Raw genomic sequence first — 20,656 nt, forward strand, 5'->3', positions numbered from 1 at the left:
TCAAACAAAGTTTCCGGCGAGACAAGGCTCTTGAGCGAACTGTGCTCGAGACTTCCTTCCTTGATCTGGTTTGTTTGTACCCTCTGTTCGAGGCAATTACTCATACCTTCCCCAAATTACTCTTATGGAGCGTCTACTAATTCCCTGATTGGCAATTCTAGTTCGTGGTCATGTCTCCAGTCGAATCCGACTCCTACGACAATGCTCCTCTACTTCCGAATCCTTCCGCAGACCTACCCTCGTCTCGAAACACCAAACGGCTACTCATGTAGTCTGAGTAGCATATCATACTTCATAATTGGGGATTGAGAAGTGACCTTGGAAGCGGTTGCGAGGTCTACTTCTCCCGGTCGGAAGACGGTAGGAACTTGATGGCGTAAAGCTTGACCAGGACTCGGTGAGCAGGGAACACCCGGGTACGGAGAAGGTTTATGGAATTGCGGACCGGGAGAAGCAGAAAGATACAGCTGTCAAATAGCTTGCGAGTCCAACGAGTCGTATATGCATGGCTTGCTGGGCATAAATGATGTTGGTTCGTCTGAGCCAAGAAGCGAAGACGTGGCTCCGCGTTTGCCTTAGTTGGTATACTCTGTCAACGTTCTAGGTATTTCGGCATGAAGGTGATGACACGCACAAAGAAATTTTCAAAAGAGATTGTCTTGTTGGGACAATAAAGACAAGGTGAAAGGTTGCACCCAGCTGTTCGAGTGAGCAGTGAGCGGACTTGGCGAGTCCCACTTATTTTCAGACGAAAAGGATTTATTGTTTCAGCTCTTTTCTGTCTTTAAGCGGTCGATATTACTACACACATTGTTTCCTTCTCTCATTATCTTGCTCATCATTGGGCTGAGGCGAGCGATGTAGTGCTTTGGCACTAGCATTCATACTCTTCGGTTTCGTTGTAGACTTACGAGATTCCCGAAGGAGGATCCTTCAAATTACAACATATTTTAACTCCACCTTATCTCTTCACTTGTTATTGAATCTTGATCTATCGGACAACAAAAGGAAGCTTGTCCACTTTCCTAATCCACTTTTCTTCCATCCTATTGGATGATGACAATTTATAACAAACCTTCAAATTCACGTCAACTAGTACACAGATCACATCTTCCTTTTTTCCTTTTCGACACTCTTAACTCTCAACCTCAGCATCGATTTACCACTAATCTGTTCACTCAAGCTCCTCTATCGTCAGGTGGCCTTCCTTTCATGCACCTCAGCACCTGCCAAGCGTCAGTCCGTGCGCATGTTACCCAATGAACATCCCCCCAAGATCCCCACTTCCGTCCACCCTTCTCCGGCTCTGCCGACCCAGTGCCGAGTCTCATGTTGATCATGGCCTGGGATTCGTCTCCTCAATGTCACTCTGGCAGCAAGGCTGACAGCGGAAGTCCGTGTGGCGAATGAGGTGGAAGGGTCGGGGAGGAAGGATGAGTCTCAGCCCAGCTTGCTTGGGCCGTCTGGCGAGCTGAGCTCGGAGGGTTTCGAAGACCAGGGAAGAGACAGGACGCCACAGCTGCCACTTCATCCATAGTCCCAAAGGCCGCGGCCCAGGACGCAAGGGAGAGCGCCGCTCACACGAACTTAATTAACTTCACGTTGACCCAAGAAGCTTCTTCGTGTAGGTCTTGCAACCGAGGAGAAACCTCGAAAGAAAACACCAGAAAGTCGATATTCGTTGACCCAGAGCGAGATGAACAACCATCCCGAACCCCCCTACATCGAGGCAACCAGCACGATCTGTGGGGGTTCCCAGTCTCCACCTTGACGGGAATAACCGGAATAACCACACCGCCACCCTTTCCCCCACCATCCGCCACACCCCCCGAAGTCCGCACCTACTTCACAGCACTCCTATCCACTCTCTACTCAGACCCCGCACCCGACGCCGAGAAAATAGCCGCAAAATGGTGGTTCGGCCCGGCTCAGAGCTGAGATATTATGATCTCTCTACCTTCCGCGAGATTTTTGGGTTTGAGGCAGGCCCGGTGCTGTTTGGGCATGCGAAGGGGGGGGTTAGGTCTTCCTAAAGTGTTGGGAATACATCGAGTGTGGAAAATAGCGTGATTGTAAACAGGGACGGGAAGGAGAGGCCACAGAAAGATATCTTGGAACGGCCGTATTTTGAAGCTTCTGTAAAAACTCATACGTTTAAAATACGTCAAAGGAGAACGCAATTGTCTTTGCACTTGATAAATGCAGCATCTAGTAAGTTACTTCCAATGCTTCCGATTATCAGCTGCCGTTTCATAAGTTTTAATGATTTCTATACAATTGAGTTGAATATTGTTTTTGCACAGCGATTTGTTGAAATCCTGAAGTGTTACAGTCGCCATGTGAGTAATCAATTGGAAGCTGGATCTCATGAAGTCGATCACTTGAAGTCAAGAACAGCAATAGTGCCATGTTTCTTATTTATGTTTACTTTCTTGGCAAAATTTTATTATTCTGGAGATTTATACAGCAAGCACATACCCGCCAAAGAAAATAACCAGCAATTGTTATTAGTCCTCCCAGCACCCCATATAACACGGGCAAGAAGAAGGCCATTTCCTATTCACAATAATTGAGTCGCAAATACCAAACTCGCATATGCTGCTACCGCCCCTCTTTTCTTTTTCAAGGTCAGCTTTGTGAGGGGTAGCTCTTGTTCCCTCACCCCAATCCACCATACAAAACCAGCAGAAGTTATGTCGGCACTTGAAGCCCATTTTGTTCCCAATTAGCAAATATCCCAAGGATCTCAACACTAACGAACTTATAAATCTTGTGTGGACAAATATCCCTCTTAATAATCGGTGCTCCGCAAACTCGATCCTGAGGGCCAGAAGGTCCGGAACACGCCTTCGTCACCCGAGCAATTCCCCCATCGATGCTACCTCTTGCGCACCCGGATTTGTTCGAAGCTCGTATTGAGCGCAAGTCAAGTCTCGACTTCATGCCAGGGCGCGTAATGAGCTGCGCATGCTTGGTAGCCACAATTGATGCAAGTGAAAATCAGACTGTTTGTTTCACCGCCGGACTTGCAGTGAGATTCAAGGCACCATCTCTCCAGTTTGGATTGCCATCGAGAACTTCTCCTGCGGTCAATCTGTCATATCTAAGTTGAAATTGGTTAGTGCAATCCGAGAGTGCATTTTTTTACATGAAACTTACTCTTCAACAGCCTCGATGGTGGCGAGTCTCCCAAAATATTCGTGCTAGAGAGTGTCGTCACAGCCTTGGGCCAGACAAGAAAGCTGATTAGTGTTAGCCGCACTCAGAGATCCCTTAACTCAATATTGGATACATTCTGCGCAAGCTTGGCGCTCGTGGTTGCAGTTTTGCGTGACTTCGACACAAATGCTGCACGCGTCTTTGGATCTCCACAAGCTCAGTTCCTTTCAATTCTTGCTGAGATGGCTCGCCGATAACTTGAGGTCACGGAGCTACCGAATTATTCTCAGATTCCAAAGAACGTGAAGTTGCATGAGGATTTGCGAATACAATTGGAGAAAGCGGTGCGGCTGCAGGTAGTGGTCGTGAATCTGGTCTTTGTTGAGCGGCTCTTGGTGCACGTCCTCGAACAGCATGAGTAAGGCAAGCTACTGGAGCCGATGCCCGATTTGCTGATATGAGTGCTGGGGGCGTGACATGACGCGGGGGGAGGTGGAGTGCAAACCACTGAAGTTGGTAAAAGCTTCTCGTGCTCGAGGTTGTCGCAGCTAACGAGTTCAACGAGTCGGTTTCTCGTCGTTCCCGAGCAATAAGGGCTTCGCATACACGACGAGGCTCCTGGGGGTGAGGTTCCAGAGCCCCAGTTGCTGGCTTGAGACGTTGATCAAGCTCTGGGAAATACACTACTCGGCCGTGAAGCTGCTTTCTCCAGCCTCTTGATGCTGAGTGTTCCCAATCATACTCCTCTTACGCACGCTGTTGGCGACGCTTGGTTTCCGCTTGCAGTCTATTTGTCTCCTCAGAGAGCCAACGGCAGTGCTCATCATATTCCTCGCGCCCCCGGTCTTCCTCCCGCCGTAGCCCCAATCCCCCGTTCCCCTGGAAGTTTATACCGTAGGGATTCATAGGTCCAATTGCCAGGCGTCCCATGCCCATCTCAAGTATTTGAGTAGGGCAAAAATGAGGTAAGCTGGATGTGTCATCTTCCATAGTATGTTCGGGAAGATTGGTTGTGGAAGAAGACCGTGGGAAGTGGAAGATCAACGTTCAAGAAGGCCGTTTTATATACCCACAGGATTCTTACGCCTTGGCGGAGAAATTTACAGCTGTCTAAATTTTGAAAAGTTTGAATTTAGTGGCACGAGGTGATTTGTTAGAAGCTCGAAGTATTTATAAATATTGAACGCACGCAAACCAAATTTCAATGACTTTGATATTAGTGAGCTATGCCAAACTCGGTATTAATTATAAAGCCCGTAATTCTTCCATACCGGAGACCATTGTAAAAGAGTTCTATAAGAACTTCAAGTTCTTGGCCCTAGTAAACAATTTGCTCCTATTTACTCTTCTGCGACGATTAGAAATTGGTAAAAGATACCAAAGCTTTCACACTTGATAACTGCTTGGACAGCATTCTGTTGAAATTTGAAGTAATGAGGATCTTTTACGAGAAGAACAATCCTGACGCTGGATAGCAGATGGTCAATCACTTACGAGTATGAAGATCAATAATTCAGTAGTTTCACGAGCTTTATTATTGTTTCTCTCAATGGAAAAATTATGTCGTCTCTCTGACAATAGGATGACTTCGAGCAATGGAAGTCCTTTAATCTAAAGAGAAATAAAGTTTGAGCTTCGGTATAATCTTAAAGACTTCGAAGTCAATATGGCACATTTTCCCTCGTTGAGATAGTTTTATATGCTTGAACCGGTACTTTAGCAAGTCCAATAAGAAAGTAACTTAAACACATAAAATACTACTTAGTTGAATTAGCTCAATTGACTATAAGTCCTTTTCTGGCGGAGAACATTGAAACTTGTAAATTGGCTGGCCGTCTAACGGTAGCGCGGAAGCAGTCCCGGTTGAGACTTCACCATTTAATGGCTTGAAACCACGCCAGTGAAAGTGTTTTCTTCAAGACGTGTTGCATGGCTGGAGGCTTTTTTTGTTTCGATCAAAATAGTGATAATGGAAACCTATAGCTACTAGTTGAAGGGAGGGGGAGGAAGTAGAGGCGACGGTGTTGGAGGAGAGGGAAACGTAAGCAAGCATTGTAATAGATTTATCTTGAGGCGACGAACATTTGATCCCAGATGCTGTGGGCAATGATCCTTTATAATTATCTCAAATTATTGCTATTTAGTAATTGAATTAGACATTTCCTGATCATCTTTTCTGACTCTAACATCTGCTTGCGTATTTTAGTGGTTGTCAAACCCATCTTGCCACTCGCTACATGATCTTGATATGCAATCTGATTCATCCGTTGCCCATCTACGTGATGATCGTCACTGAAATTCAAAATTCAAAGTCTTGGTTGTGTTTACGAGCCTTCGGGAGTCCCTTTGCTCTTTGCCGAGCGCGCAGCTAACTGGAGTGATGTTGGACTGGAGAAAAGGGGCTTAAGCGAGAAATTCACCACTACCATAAAGCCGGAAAGTAAACACGTCATAACCTGGATCATTGCTCATAATGTTGCAAGCACATCTCCTTTCCACCGCATTGAGTGACCATGCCTTAAAGTCCTTGCTAGGCGAGAGTTTTGAAGGACAAATAGCCTCGTCATCACGTGATGCGATAATAGGACGCTCCTTCTCAGAAATTGTCTTCTGGCAGAAGGGGAGAAAGAAATGACATTTCTTGGATGTTCCAATGACCGCGGTATATGTTGCATATCTTTCTGACAATGGGAAATGAATCAGTCTTAGAATAATTATGACGTCCAGGTTGAATGAAGCCTCCCACTTCTCACCTGTGTGACATTTCATGAACAAGCCGTTGTAGATTTCTTGAAGGCTCACAACTATTAAAATCATTCGGGGAATATTGTTGCACGTGAAGCAAGTACCTGTGACTCCGAGGATTTCATTATAGCTAGACCAAACTGCGTAAAGCATCTTATGCTTTTCATTGCGTCTCTAGCAACCCTACATCCCTTTAACAAGAACAATTAGCAGTCCAAACTGTCGATAAAAAGCCTGACCCAACTCAAGTAACACCGGAGAGACCTTTTACGCCATCGGGTTTCCCGTTGCACCATGAGCTGTCTAAGATATCCAGTCGTACTATTTCTTCAAGATAACAACAAGACTCCAAGTTGTCTGATTCACAATAGCAACGGGTATACAAAATTTGTTGATTTGGATTATTAGGCTATCTTAGCATTTAGGAAGTTTCCGTTCCTGCACGTTGGGTCTTAAAGGTAAGAGGGGTAAGACAAATTTATCGATTCAAATGGAAATTAGTCCTGATTTAGCAAGCTACATCTTGTACCTACCATACAATAAATAATTCGCTCCTGAATGACAGTAGTTTTACTATGGAGGATTATTTATCCGGAACATGACAGTCCCGAACAATGAGGGGACGACTTCAGCCTATTATATCCTAGCAGTACCTACTCCCTATATCGTATACAGCTAATGGCCCGGAATGAGCTAAATCCAATTACTACATTAGCCTAGATTCCCGAAACAAAAGTAGAAGTGGCCCCGGAATCACACTCTGCTTACGCCAAGAATCCGGTTTACGGCCGACCATCGTTCATAACCGACCCAATGAAACAGATATCCAAACCTGTGAAGACTTGTTTCTTTCTACGTCACTTTTCGCACATCTTACTCATACGGACCATAAGGCGCGAGGTACCTAGAATCCCCCGCTTTCGCTTTCGCTGCCTCATTTTCAACCCTGGGGGTAAGCCAGAGTCGTATTTTCGGCTCCCTGGTGGCCCAATAATACCTCATGAAGAAGGATGTGTCACTTTCTCGCAGGATCAGATCAAGTCCCTCACTCATAGCTTGAAGTATTGTAAGCAGAAAAGCGCGTCCCAGCTTATCATTAAGCCTGAATTTGAGCCAAGAAAGACTAAATATCTTAATTATTCGACTATTCAAAAGGACTTCAGGAACGGAGGGTGGCAGAGTTGCTCCCGATGAAGGGCGTTCAGGTACACCTTAGTGTCATATTGACGCCCTCGTAAAGTATAAAGAGTTCTGATGAACCTCTTCGTTACTTTGATCTACCATTCAATCCTAATCTGTTCAAGAATAGTTGATACTCCATCATCATCATGCTGATCCCTAAAGCGGCCTGGACGCTCGTTGTACCCATTCTCGCTAGTGCTGCGGCGGTCAATAAGCACACAAAACTGCAAGAGTGCCTGACAGCCGAAGGAATTCCTGGGCCCGCAAATTTGACCTTTACTATCACACCCTTCAACTTGCGTCTCCCCTTCACCCCCGTGGCAGTGGCCGTGCCAACTACACTGGCATAAGTGCAAGCTTCTGTCAAGTGTGGTGTCAAGGCTGGCTTGAAGATCAACCCAAAATCTGGAGGACACAGCTACGCAGCTCACAGCCTCGGAGGAGAAGATGGCCACTTCATGATTGATTTGAAGTACTGGAACAGTGTGGTTGTTGACAATACAACATATATTGCAACAGTTGGCCCAGCGGGTAGACTTGGAAATATTGCACAATCTCTTTATGCTCAAGGCAAACGTGCTTTCAGTCATGGAACATGCCCGGGGTAAGGCAATCGTATCCTCCCCATTTCTGCAGCATCTAATATTTTTAGTGTTGGTGTTGGAGGGCATGTCTTGCACGGTGGTTATGGTCACGCATCTCATTCTTGGGGTCTTGCACTTGATGCTCTGGTCGAAGCGCAAGTCGTTCTTGCCGACGGAAGTGTTGTAATTGCTTCCAATACCTCGAACTTTGATCTTTTCTGGGCTCTCCGTGGGGCTGGATCCTCATACGGCATCGTCACTCAATACAAGTTCGAAACAAAACCCGCAATTGACCAACTCATCAATTGGGATCTCAAATATGTCTGGACCAAAGCTCAAGCTCGTCAGGTGTTGGATGTTTTCCAAGCATATGCCAATAGCACTGACCTACCCAGAGAAATGAGCGCTCGGCTTTTTATCGCTGCCAGCGGCGTTAATTTCTGGGGAGTTTATCAGGGGACACAGGCTCAGTTTGATCCAATTTTCAACGCACTTCTTGCGAAAATCCCTGGAACACCTCAGACCTCGAACATATTTTCCTCTGACTGGATTGGTTCCATCAAACAATGGGCTTTCATGGACATAACAATGCCGCTCGACTATGACATTCATGAAGTAAGTCTAACATTTTCTCGTTTTTCTGTTCATGCACTGACATGTCCTCCAGAACTTCTATTCCAAGTCGATGATGACCAACTGGATTTCGGCTCCTGAACTTGACAAGTTCACTGACTACTGGTATAGCGTTGCTAACAGTAATACTCGCGACTGGTACTGCATCATCGATCTCCATGGGGGCCCAACCTCAGCAATCACAGCCGTGCCCCACGATAGCACCTCTTATGCTCACCGCAACGCTCTCTGGAAATTCGAGCTCTACGACCGTGTTGCTAACAATGTGGCATACCCTGCTGGTGGCCAAAATTTTCTGAATGGTTGGGTTGATACTGTCAAGACCACTTACCCCGGGACGCTGGGCATGTATATCAACTACGCCGATCCTGGATTGACTAAACATGAGGCACATACTGAGTATTGGCTGGACAATTACGAGAAGCTGTCCAAGATCAAGACAAAGTACGATCCATATCAGGTGTTCATGAACCCTCAATCTGTCAATTCTTAAACGGTTCGATGATGCACAGCTGAGAAGCAATTGAGAGTCTCAAAATGGTTTCTCTCATGTTGATGAATATGTCAGTGTTAGGAAGGCGGGTCGCATTTGGTAATTAGCTATCAAAAGTAACTTGAATAACAGTGTTCTTCACTTTCAATTATGTCAAGAATGCCTGTGATACGACGTTCATATTCTATTTTAACACAATGTATTAAAGGTCAAAACTAGAGTGCAAATTAATTTCCAAGAACCATCACCACGGCCTTGGTTAGAACCGGAATGCTACTTGGCCATGGGTAAGCTCTCTAGAGATTCAAATATCCTTAAAGTGTTGGCAGGGTCGAAAATTTGGTCGTCGGAACATCGCTGCTCGTTTCCAAGAATAGGCCCCGCCGAATCCGGAGTCGAAGCAGGTCGATAGGCTCACTATTTACCCGGCACGTGGTTACCCTCAAGGTATCTACTCGCGGCCCACAATAATCGTTGGAAGGGCTCCCGGAAGTCTGGAAACTGCGTTCCGAAGGCACTCTCATATCTCCCAATTCGGTAGTGCTTCTTCGTATTCATCGGCCGTTTCTTCAGTCCGACTCCTCAAATGGAGACTTGGTTTCTTCCCCTCTCGGGAATCTCGGATGATTCTTCTCTGCATAGTGCTTGCATGCTCGATTCCGGATTTGGTTCACCGACCTTCTCTCACTGATAAGTCATATGGAAAATATGCTCTCTATTCTTAAGGAATACCGACCGCACGGCTTCACTTTCGTCCCCACTTTTCACGCTCTTCCACACTTAGTTTCAATTTCCACAGTGAAGACAATCTGATAAGATACTTGTAAATATTGAGAGGTCAACATTTTGATCCCTTCTTCTTTTTGTCTGCGTTTGTTTATTCTTTCCCGCTCGGGAGGCCTAGAAACCCATGTACTTTGTAAGGAACCCCGCATTGCAGGGCGCACTCCGAGGAATAACCGGCTGGCTGATCCAGCTTTAGGTTATTTATCGTTCAGCTAATCTTAGTTGTGTAATAACTAAGATCAAGCCAGGGGGAGGTATCATGCCACCAGGAGCCACATATCGGGAATCGAACCCGACCTACTAGATCACTTGCACCCTTTATTTTAGTTTAACGGCTAGCCAAGTACAGGTCTCGACTCTATATAATTAGGGAGAAGTCATACTCTCCGTCTGCCATGTCTTATATTATCTCAATACCTAATTTTCCTATTCTGATTCTGTTTCCCACTCCATATCTCTGTCCGGTCCCAGACAGTTGATCCCGTCCGCCTCAGGTTCAGGATCTACCTCTCTTATACTCGGGGATCTCTACAGGAACCTTGGCCCGCGAATAATGCTCAGTTATTGCGGGGATTCTCCCTATCTCTCTTCAAACTCTATCGGGTTCATTTCCCGGTCTTGGTATCTCTCTGGTACGCAAGCTACCCGGTCTACTAGAACCTGGTTCTTGATTGCCTCTCTATAGTTATTTCTGGTCATATCTGGTTCCCGTAATCTATAGTTGGATACAAAGAAGTATAACAGGAAGTTTTTTCAAATATACCATATTATAGTTTGGCAAAGAACCTTCTACCTTCTATCTTTAGGATCTTTAGTCCGGAACATGCTAAAGGCCATAAAGATAATGAATTTATTGACCGTTTTCTGGGGAACAAGCCTTATTTCTTGTCCTGTATTCCCTAGACCTGTTAGGATCAAGTCAAGCTCTTCCCAGATAGCTTTCGCAATTATATACTCTAGCCATATATATCATATTATTAGATCTATCCTATAGATCGGGCATATTTGGAGTTCTTCTATTAGCTAGTCCAGGTCTTTTCCTGTTCTTATTCTATTATGCAACAAGTGCCATATCAAATCGCCTGCCTTAGGGACCCTGAACTCGGTACTTGCAGCTTTCCATAGTTATCCCGGGGACTTTACTATTCCGGTTAGCCTTTGCAACGCTACAAGTGGTCTTGTGGTTCTGCTACTAAAGTCAATGCTCGAAAGCTTTCGATCTATTAGTACCTCATATGCTCTTGTAAACCCCCAGGTTTGGGAGCTCTCCTTTCCGTCATCTGCTTTACGTCTAAAGATAAAGCTTAGTAACCGGCTGGCTGATAAGGGTCCTCGCATCAGGTATCTATAAAGGCCTATTCCCCAATACGAGCGGTTTACCAATGGGAAAGGGAGGGGGGGTCCCCATTGCCCAATCGCGCGCTACGATTAGTCAATAGGAGGGGAATACGAGTCGGGATACCGATTACCCAATCGGGAAATGTTTCGGTTTCGGTATTTATAAAAATTAAAGATATATTAATGCATTTCATACTCTCCCCCCCCTCCCTACTTCGCCCCCTACTTTCTTGCTCTCACACTACGCCTAGGGGCTACCCTGGCTCTTTTTGCTCCCTTTTTGACTTAGTAATTAGCCAACTGCGGACGTCCGGGGTCACATGACCGCACCACGTAACCAGAGAGACAAAATCTCTACTATACTGCGTCTAGGGTTGGGGATATGCTTAAGAGTACTTTTAATAAGGCTATACTATGGCATAAATGGTGATTCTTAAGTAAAGGGAGGCATATAGGGGTAAAGATATATTTAGGGCAGACTAGTAGATTTATTAGTTTCAGCCCCTTAAGGCCGAGACCCAAATATTATGCGATTATCAAATCGGGACCCACTGTGGGTCCCGAATCGTATCCAACCTCCTATTACTAAATGGGGACACCCGATTAGGCAATCGGTGGGCCGATTGCGCTATGGCTCGTCTTGGGGAATGGGCCTTTACAGATCGCGAATTCCTGACAGGTCTGCCCGTAGCCCGGAATCGCTCTTAGGATTCTTCACTGCACCTTACACTGTGTTATCTCGAGGAGGTACTAGCTTCTCGTCTGACAACATTTCTTCTATCAGAGCAAGCTGCAGAGCCACTATTATCGTGTTAGCAAGTTTCAAAGACTTCCGAGCATTGCTCTCTCAATATTTGAGTGATAAACAAACCTGAAGACGCTCAACATCTCCGGCTTGACTATCTCCACGCGGAGAAAATAACAAACTAGCCAAATCCTTTTTGGACTTCTGGATTTCCATCACTCGCTAGACGGTATGTCAGCCCCTTTTCTCAATTTTCCGTTTACTAGATGGCAGAACTCGCCTCTTCAAATGTATCCCTCACGAAGAAGCGAACTGTCGTAACCTCTTTCTTCTGGCCAATCCTGTGTATTCGTGCTAATGCCTGCTCCTCAATTGTTGGGTTCCTGGATTGGACGTCAGCAAGACGCTCCTAATCGGTCGTAAGGGGAAACTGATACCAATGAGGCTCCATGAGGTAGGCGTAAGAGGCTTCAGTCAGCGTCAAACTAGAGTCCATGAGCATTATGTCAACAATGTAAACAATTTCCCTCAAGACTCACCCAACAGCTCCACAGGACAGTGTGAGAATCATGACCCTGATTAACGGGTCTTTCCGAAACCTTTCGATGATAGCTTGCCTATTTTTCTGCGGGACTTTGCCATCAAAGCGCAGATATTGGATATTAGCTTGCTTGAGGCCGGCTTCGACGACTTCGAGAGTCATTCTCCATGACGAGAATACAAGACTAGGACGTCACAGAATAAGCGGGAGACATATCCATCGCAGTTTGGAACTCACCACTTCACATCGGCTTGTTGGGTCTGGAGCTGCGTCACTAGGGACGTAACCTTTGAGGGAAGGTTGATTAAAGAGGTCTGGTAATCTTCCATAAGGGGTATTGGAGGGGCTGCTTCCTCGGGCTCTGTACGACTCGTAGAAACTGGCGCAGTGGTATGGGACGTGGTGTGCCCGCACGAGATGGGTTTTGAGCCCCTGTGGAGGCGTTGTGTGCATTCGGAGCAGATGAATCTCAGGCATTCAGAGAACCGAGGCTGCGTCTGGGTCTCAGGCTCACTTAGTAGAGTTTCTGTCACATCGAGTGATGATGAACAGAACTGGCAAATTATGGATCCGACTTCAAGCTGAAAGTCGAAAGCTTGCTGCGCGACTTCCGCCCATTTGATTTGCCCTTCCGAACCAACTTCGGCAGCGGTATTGTCGTAACGCGAGTGGTATTGAAGTCCCATATTACAAATCATACGCAGCGAGTTGATTTGCTGGATAATATTAACACAGGTAGTGGAATTAGATCTGTCAGTGCCTTGGGGAGTAGTTTCTTTGAAATTTGCGATCGTTCGGCTCTTTATTTCGTCATAGAGTGCTCTTTCGTCGACGTTAAACTCCACGACGCATTTCAGGTCTCGCCTTGGGGGCAAGTTGATGGTTTCCTTTGGCCTCCGCAGCAGAAGGCATCCAGATAATCGCTGAAGTCTCCTGACGGCTTCCTCTACTTCCCCGACTCCGCCTGTCTTCCACAAAAGAGTTATATCGGCTTCAAACCTCCCTGTGTCACCGTATGGGTGCGCTTGAAGGAATTTCAAAAGAGCTACAAGATCTCCAAGGCGATTCTGAATTGGAGTTCCTGTCACTGCCCATCGGGAAGAAGCGGGAAGAGAACATATCGCCTTGGCCATTTGCGACCCGCTATTGCGAATGATGTGTGCTGTATCTGTTAGTGTAGATGCAAGATGCCGCTGTGAGATATGACGCTACCTTCATCAAGGATCACACGTTTCCAGTGGGTTGAAAAAAGGATGGACATCTCAGCCTGGTTTCCATTTCTCCATTCAGCTGACACGGTATGGTAAGTCGTCAATACCAAATTGTAGCTGTGTAATTCAGAGATTTTGGTCAAACGAGACTTGCCATGATGACGGCCCCATGTTAGACGAGATTTCACAACATGTCTGATTGAATTAGAGTGACGTCATTCAAAGTGGAGTAAGAATGGATGAAGGACACAATGTACAAGACTTACTGTGATAGTTGCTCTTCCCAGCTGTCGAGCACTTGATAGCAAGTTAAAATTTCCACAAAGTCAGGGAATGGGAAGGTGATTACCTGGTGGAGGCACTATGACAAGTGTGGTCATGTTTGATAAATCTTCACCAATACTGCTATGCATCACAAAGTCCCCATAGCGATACCCTTTTAAGTCTGTGGCAATCAGGGCTATCATGCTCAATGTTTTGCCAAGCCCCATGGGATCTGCGATGATGCCCCCAAAAAATTGTGGTGGCTCCTCAGTTTGATAAGCACCCGAGATCCTGTTGATGAAGCTTTCACGCACTGTTAGATTTAAGGCTTATTGGAAGATGAAGTGGGAACCCACCAATAGCCTTGGCTAGTTTTCTTCATTTCCCAGATATCCGGAGTTTGGCCATTAAAAGCCCATCCCTGCTCTCTCTGCAGCATAAAAGTCAGAGCTTGTTTTTGATGTCTTGGAAAGAATTAGCAAAGTTGACATCGTCATCAAGTTATCTTTACCGTTCAAGATCGGCTAGAATCGCGTCTGGCTGGGGAGCTTCTAGTAGATCTTCCTGAGAATCGAGAATGGCGAGAATATCTGGTTGTTGAGGGGCTTCTTCCAAGTTAAAGGCCCCAATCGGATCCCCTTGCAATCCCAATTTCGATGTCATTGGGCAAGACCCCAGGTCCATGGAGGAAAGTCGGTGGGGATTACAATACCTAACATCTAATTCGCAGCCTCGAGGGTCTTGCAAATATATGTCATGGTCCTGGAAAAAGCTGCCAACATCCTCACAGAGACAGGCCGACCCGTAGATAATAATCAAGAGCGAACACGGCCTCATGCAAGGCAGACGTCTCCTCAGATTTGGATGCACTACTTGTTCATCTCCAAACTTACACTTCACTTGAAGCGTGAGAGATGTCTCGTCGAGGAGTGCCTGCAATAGTTCAGTATGCTGCTGGTTTGAGATGGTGCCACTGAAGTCGGTATCGGAAGAGGAGCCGAATTTGGAGGACGTATCAAGTCTGACGGCGTGAGTGGAAGAGCCTAGCTGTTGATAACTCCCAGAAGGAAGTTGGCATTCTCCCGCAATGCCTAGAACCTGTCGTCTCATAAGTAAGCGGATGGGCCCTCTTGAGAGAATTTGTACGTTCTCACCATGCCAAAACAGATGAACTCGTCCCCGTCAGCTCTAGAAGGCGTTTGCACGAGCCCATTTGTCCCATTGTTTGTACATGATATATTCGAACCTAAACTGACTGTTTGATTTGCTTGGGTTGCCACCACCATCTGTGTCTGGAACGGGACTTCCGTACTGAGCGCATTCGATCGAATAGGCTCCAACGACTGTACACTTGGCATGGCTCCATAGGAATAAACCTTGGCAGAATAATTTGGCGCCGGTTCAAAATGCAAGGCAGCCACCCGTGAGTGATGATCGAGCTGTCTGCGGTTGGTCCAAGAAGTATTTAGATCTGGTTGAGCTTGGCCAAGGCGACCACCAATGTTCCAGTCCATGCACTGCGGCATAGAGTATTCGTGAGCTGTCGTGACTGTGTTCCAGCTTTCCCTAACCATCACCGGAAAAGATCCATAGCTTGGAGCTAAGAACGGGGAAGGGGACAGATTTTGGTCGTTCATGCTTTGCCATCTTGTATCGACACCGTGGTTTCCCTGAGCGAGCCGATTACTCTTGCTCCAGGAGCTGGTTTCGGGCTGGCTTAGGGCCGGCAATGGATTCAAATTGAATTGAGTTGCAAATCCTCCGCCACTGTCGTTGGCCCAGACCAATTCACCTGCGGACCGTGGAGCGGGTGTCGTAGACGGCTTCCAGGTTGCTGCCGAGCCGGTTGGGTCACTTTGTGTCGCCTCCAAGCGCCGACGTTTTGCACCTTCGGGGATGAAGTGATTCTCCATGGCTTGAGCGGCGTAGTCTTCGCTATGCCAGTTTCTCGCGTTAGTCAATGCGATACGAGCCTCACTGATGAGCTGTGAGCGGAGGCTGGAGAATGGCTTTCTTTTTCATCAGTGAGCCTCACGGTTCGCCTCGGCGTTTTCACGTGAAGATGCGACGTGCACAGCCCCTCTTGGTTGCTGAACAGCGCATTGTGGCGCTGGAGTGGACCTATTACCACCCGCCGAGATATTGTTTTGGTTGGGCTTCCGTGGCGTTGGGTAGCGCTTTAATGCAGTGTAACTGTGCAACGAGGTTTTTGAAGGGGCGGTGTATTCCAGGAAACTTCGGTGCGTAACGTGATCTAACGACATCTCATTTCTCCTGCCCTGCCCCCTCCTGTCATCTGTCTTTCTGCTTCTGAGACTTTATTCCCTTTCAATTGCACGTCGGGTAACGATGCCCCTCCCCAGGAGAGACCGAAAGGTCGAGGCAGCCAAACGGACGATCCGCGAAGCTTTCGAAGATTTGGAGAGGGCTGTTTCTCCCGCAGACTCTCACGATTTTGGCAGTGCCACGCTGGAAAGTGTGCAAAAAGCAGCCCTGGATATTGAAAACCAGCTTGCAGCGCGGTCTTCCTTGCGCAACATGCGTCGCCTGATGCCGCTCTTTTCCGGGCTCCAACACTATTCCGCCGCGGTCGAAGTTCTTTGTAACGGAACTCCGTACCTTCCGTGGATCTGGGCTCCGATAAAATTGATCCTCAAAGTGAGTCGAGATTGTTTGGTGCCATTATCAACCCTATTCTATAGTACGGGACACTTTCTAACTCGCTGCTGCACTTCGTGCAGGTTACGGCAGACTATGTAGAAGCATTCGAGGAGATCATCAAAGCGTACTCGCGAATTGGCGAGTCGCTGAACAGATTTCGAGTCCTAGGTGCAACCTTCAGTCAGAACGCCAGCTTCCAGCTGACTCTCGCCGTCTTCTATGCCGATATTCTTCGCTTTCACAAACAAGCGTACACCTTCGTGCGACGGAGCTGTAAGTGTTGTCAAACCGCAGCGCCAGGAATCTGCTAAGTTGAGTAGGCTGGAAAGTACTCTTTCTCACCTCTTGGGGCCGCTTCCAAAGGAGGTTCGACAATATCATTGACGATTTAAAAAGACATGAAGAGCAGATCGACAAAGAGGCCAATGCCCATCACATTGCGGAAGCGAGGGACACGAGAGACAAGTTGGAGGCCTGGAGGCAGGACGCCCTTGCGAAGCTCGCCCGTGACGAAGAAGAGCAGACTGCTGGCCATCTCGAAACCATCTCCACGTGGCTGAAGCTAGACGACACTGACCAGGTAGCAATCTTCGATAAATTGTCGACTGAAGGAACGAAATACCCCGAAACATGTGGGTGGGTCTTGAAAAACTCGACGATGGTCTCCTGGCTGAAGCCTCAGCCAGATCCCCCCTTTTTTTGGCTGCAAGGGAACCCAGGAACCGGCAAGAGCACCATCGTCGGAAGGTTGGCCACCTTTTTGCGTGCATCGTCACCAAAGTCTTTAGTTGTTACTCATTTCTGCACTTCTTCATATGCCTCCTCGACCCAGTACGACAAGATTCTCAGGTCGTTGCTTTTCCAACTAGTTCATGCTAACGACGATCTGATTGCGCATATCTATTGGGAATACGTTGTCTGCAAGAAGATGGCAAGTATCACAGCATTAGAGCAGTTGATGGCGACAGTAGTCGCTGCACTCCTAGGCGAGCCAGGCCAGAGTCGGCCGATTCATATCTTCTTAGATGGACTCGATGAAGTTGAGGCTGAAAAGCAACGTCAAGTCATCAGTTTGATGCGCAAAGTGGCCAGTGGAGCAAAAGCACGTGGTGCTGTATTCAAGGTCCTTGTCTCATGTCGAACCTCGCCACTTCTTGAAAAGGTCCTCAGGAAGCAACCGGTGCTTTCTCTGAGTGACGAGAAAGAATGCCTAGAAGAAGCCATCTGGACATACGCCACCCACAGGTTGACGGCCGATGCCCACAGATTGTCGCAACTAGGACTCCGTGGATCTGATTTGACAGAAATGGGGCGAAACATCGCAAGAAAAGCGGATGGTTCGTGTAATGTTATCTCCAGTTATAGAATATGACAATACTGACCCGGATTTTAGGCATGTTTCTATGGGCTCGTTTAGTACTTGACTATCTTGCCACTAATATTTTCCATAGTCGTCACGAGATTACAGCTGCTATTAACACCCTGCCTCGCGAGTTATCCGAGTTGTGAGTATATACACCTCTCCGAGTCGAGTGCTATTTTTCAATTTTGACCGTTCCTAGCTATGAGAGAATATTGACCAACACCATCGCCAACTTCGATTCTCGCTCAGTTAACCGAATGAGGCAGATACTAGGATGGATAGCATTTGCAAAACGACCTCTTCGAAAGAGTGAGTTTCGGTCGGCGCTCTCTTTCAGCGCCGGAAACCCTATAGTGGATGAACTCGTGCCATCGTACATCTTCGACATGTGTGCACCTCTTATCGAACAGCGCCGCGACTCGAGCTTTGCTTTCATTCATGTCTCCGTAAAAGAGCACGTGGGATTTCCGACTCCTCAGAAGCTTTTCGCTGATTACTGCTTTAGTTACCTTCAAACCACACAGAGTAAGATACCCATAACTGAGGAAAATACGATACAGGAGCATGGTATTGCCTCCCTTACGTGTCTTCTGTCGGGGCTGGAAATATTTCAGCCAAACTACCCCAACACGCTCCGTTCCTCAAGAGTACTGAAAGGACTGCATGGCTTCCATATCTATGCTAACGAGTACTGGGTTGACTATGTCCTATCCATCATCACATCACATGATGCCTTCAGTCAATTTCCCGTGCTATCATTGGTTATGAATGACCTGTCTCAGAAGTTAGACAGCCTAGGCGAGTTTTCTAACGCATTGGACAACAAAGAGCATTCAATCCCGTCAGAAAACGGCCTTGGTCTTTTGAAAGGACACAAGGGACTATATGCAAGTGCCAGAGCCGCGTTGGAAGCACGATCTAGGAAAGGATTGCGAGACGAAATTGAGAAAGAGGGTATATCCGCTTGCTTATTTGATTCCTTTACCTGTTCTAACGTGAACCTCAAGGTCCGGCAGCAAATTTAGAGCAAGTCAAAGAATTGCGCGACGTTCTTTTGAACTACCAAGCGACCATCAAGTCGCTCCTCCTTATCCAAGATTTCCCCGGAGTGACGCTAGAGGGACTCGAGCTCTTCAAGAGAGAGTTTCGTACCTCCGCATACACTTGCCGCTTTCCCTTGTGCCCTCGAGCTACGGCTGGGTTCGATAAGAACGAACTTCGAGTGGAGCATGAGGCTACTCATACCCAGCATCTTCAGTGCCTGTACCCTCGCTGCCAATATCCTCCATTCACATCGGTTCGAGCACTCAAGAATCATGAAATCAAATGTCATGAGACGGTCCAGGGCAGAAAAAGGATACGAAGAGTGGCAGCTTGGCCGCAGCATCACCTACAGGGCAGGCGGCAGGTGAAGAGAGGCAGAGAGGGATTATCAGAAGCACATCCCGTTTTCCACAGGGATTCCACTGAAGGAGCCTCATCCCATCAAGGCATCCAAGGAGTTCCTGCTCAGATCCAGCCACCTCACACCCATTCACAAACGAATGATATCATTATGAACGGGATGAATGGGTTGATTGCACAGCCACAGGTATTCCTTCAACAAGGCTCTCAAGCTCAGGCATCATCTCCGATTGTTCGTAAGGGTACACCCCACAGCCACTCTTCGCCTACGGTCAACAATATAGGCAATGTGCCTACCCAAGAGTCGGCTTCAAGTACGGGAGGCAGTCCTCCACTTCTAGACTGGTCTGTACCAAAGCTGCAACATCCAATAAGCGCTCCAATAGCACAAGCAGCGCCTGATCCGCCCAACGACAAAAAAAGAGTCAAAGTCTACGAGTTGCGCGATAATAGCTGGTTCGATAGAGGCACCGGCTTCTGCACAGCAGTGTTTATGTTTGTACGCGTCTCTTCCGCTTGCCCTACGCGTCTTCTAAGCATTGTGCTGATGTCATCTTCCGACTGGGTCTGATGTAAACGGACATGTGGCTGACACCTATCGCAGGAGAATAAATTCAGCTTTAGAAAAGAACCGCGCATACTCGTACAGTCAGAAGATCAGTCAGATCGAATCCTTCTAGATACTGGAATCGTCAAGGAAGAAGGATTCCAGAAGCAGCAAGGTACAAAGATCTCAGCATATTCACAGCAGAGGCTAACCAACACCTTTAGATACCCTCATAGTCTGGACAGACCTAGTTAGTAACGTGGACATGGCCCTTAGCTTCCAAGAATCAGAAGGCTGCGCCGCTATATGGTTAGTCTAGATTCGGCTCGTCTTGTATTAAAAGAACCTACTAACATATATAGGAAATTTGTAAATAATATTCAACAGCAGTTACAGTCGGTCCGATCCAAAAGCGATAAAAAAAAATAAAAACCACTACCATACTAATTAATATAAATCTTATTAATTAAAACTATACTATATACTATAGGAATTAATTCTATATTCTCAAAATTATAATATCTTTATTATTAAGGAAGTTATAATATACGTGATTAAGCGAGTAAATATTTTTGCGTTTTATATAATTATTTTTTTACTTTAGTTATTACGTGACTGCCCCCTTTAATTAACTGCTCTTCTATAATTATATTAATATTTTAATAACTATAAACCCAATTTAGTATTTCTTTTATATACTTCTAATAGCTATCTCTATAAGCCTTTAGAAACGTAAGTAAGCTAATTTGACTCTTAATTTAATTATAGTTCTTACTATAGCTAAAGAAGCTATAATTCAAGTATTTATTAATAAATAGTATAGGAAACCTTCTAATATAAAGGACGATTCTAATAAATCAGATATTAAATAAAATAATAAAGTAGAGCTTAAAGATTCGACTTTCTTTTGGACTTAGTAGAAGCTTATTATTAGTAGTAATAAGACGATTATTTTAGAGAAGCCTATATTTATATAATAAGAATAAAGACTTTTAGAATA

The 20,656-nt window shown here is 46.3% G+C and overlaps 4 protein-coding genes across 4 annotated transcripts; 2 read left to right on the forward strand and 2 right to left on the reverse strand.

Annotated features, from left to right (window-relative positions):
- Window positions 1-7,232: 7,232 nt before the first annotated feature.
- Window positions 7,233-8,885, forward strand: K444DRAFT_709620 (Glucooligosaccharide oxidase; the record flags this gene model as incomplete). The annotated part of the gene is made up of 4 exons (XM_024888205.1): window positions 7,233-7,415; window positions 7,455-7,690; window positions 7,739-8,285; window positions 8,338-8,885. 4 exons carry the CDS (start codon window positions 7,233-7,235, stop codon window positions 8,794-8,796), a joined length of 1,425 nt encoding a protein of 474 aa, XP_024727042.1. The 3' UTR covers window positions 8,797-8,885.
- Window positions 8,886-11,767: 2,882 nt separating this feature from the next.
- On the reverse strand, window positions 11,768-14,791 carry K444DRAFT_546687 (uncharacterized protein; the record flags this gene model as incomplete). The annotated part of the gene is made up of 10 exons (XM_024876248.1): window positions 11,768-11,883; window positions 11,942-12,048; window positions 12,103-12,150; window positions 12,205-12,390; window positions 12,444-13,368; window positions 13,419-13,612; window positions 13,684-13,714; window positions 13,767-13,984; window positions 14,038-14,145; window positions 14,193-14,791. The coding sequence occupies 10 exons, from the start codon at window positions 14,789-14,791 to the stop codon at window positions 11,768-11,770; spliced, it is 2,532 nt and encodes an 843-aa protein (XP_024727043.1).
- K444DRAFT_259890 (uncharacterized protein) lies at window positions 14,706-15,843 on the reverse strand. The gene has a single exon (XM_024871396.1). It carries the CDS (start codon window positions 15,592-15,594, stop codon window positions 14,788-14,790), a length of 807 nt encoding a protein of 268 aa, XP_024727044.1. The 5' UTR covers window positions 15,595-15,843; the 3' UTR covers window positions 14,706-14,787.
- A 187-nt stretch (window positions 15,844-16,030) lies between these two features.
- K444DRAFT_648168 (NACHT domain protein) lies at window positions 16,031-19,680 on the forward strand (the record flags this gene model as incomplete). Its single annotated transcript, XM_024885433.1, has 8 exons — window positions 16,031-16,339; window positions 16,423-16,615; window positions 16,663-17,679; window positions 17,736-17,847; window positions 17,905-18,093; window positions 18,211-18,659; window positions 18,713-19,113; window positions 19,297-19,680. 8 exons carry the CDS (start codon window positions 16,031-16,033, stop codon window positions 19,678-19,680), a joined length of 3,054 nt encoding a protein of 1,017 aa, XP_024727045.1.
- Between the last annotated feature and the right edge of the window lie 976 nt (window positions 19,681-20,656).

This window comes from Hyaloscypha bicolor (genome assembly GCF_002865645.1).
Source record: "Hyaloscypha bicolor E unplaced genomic scaffold K444scaffold_183, whole genome shotgun sequence".
Taxonomy (NCBI): Eukaryota; Fungi; Ascomycota; class Leotiomycetes; order Helotiales; family Hyaloscyphaceae; genus Hyaloscypha; species Hyaloscypha bicolor.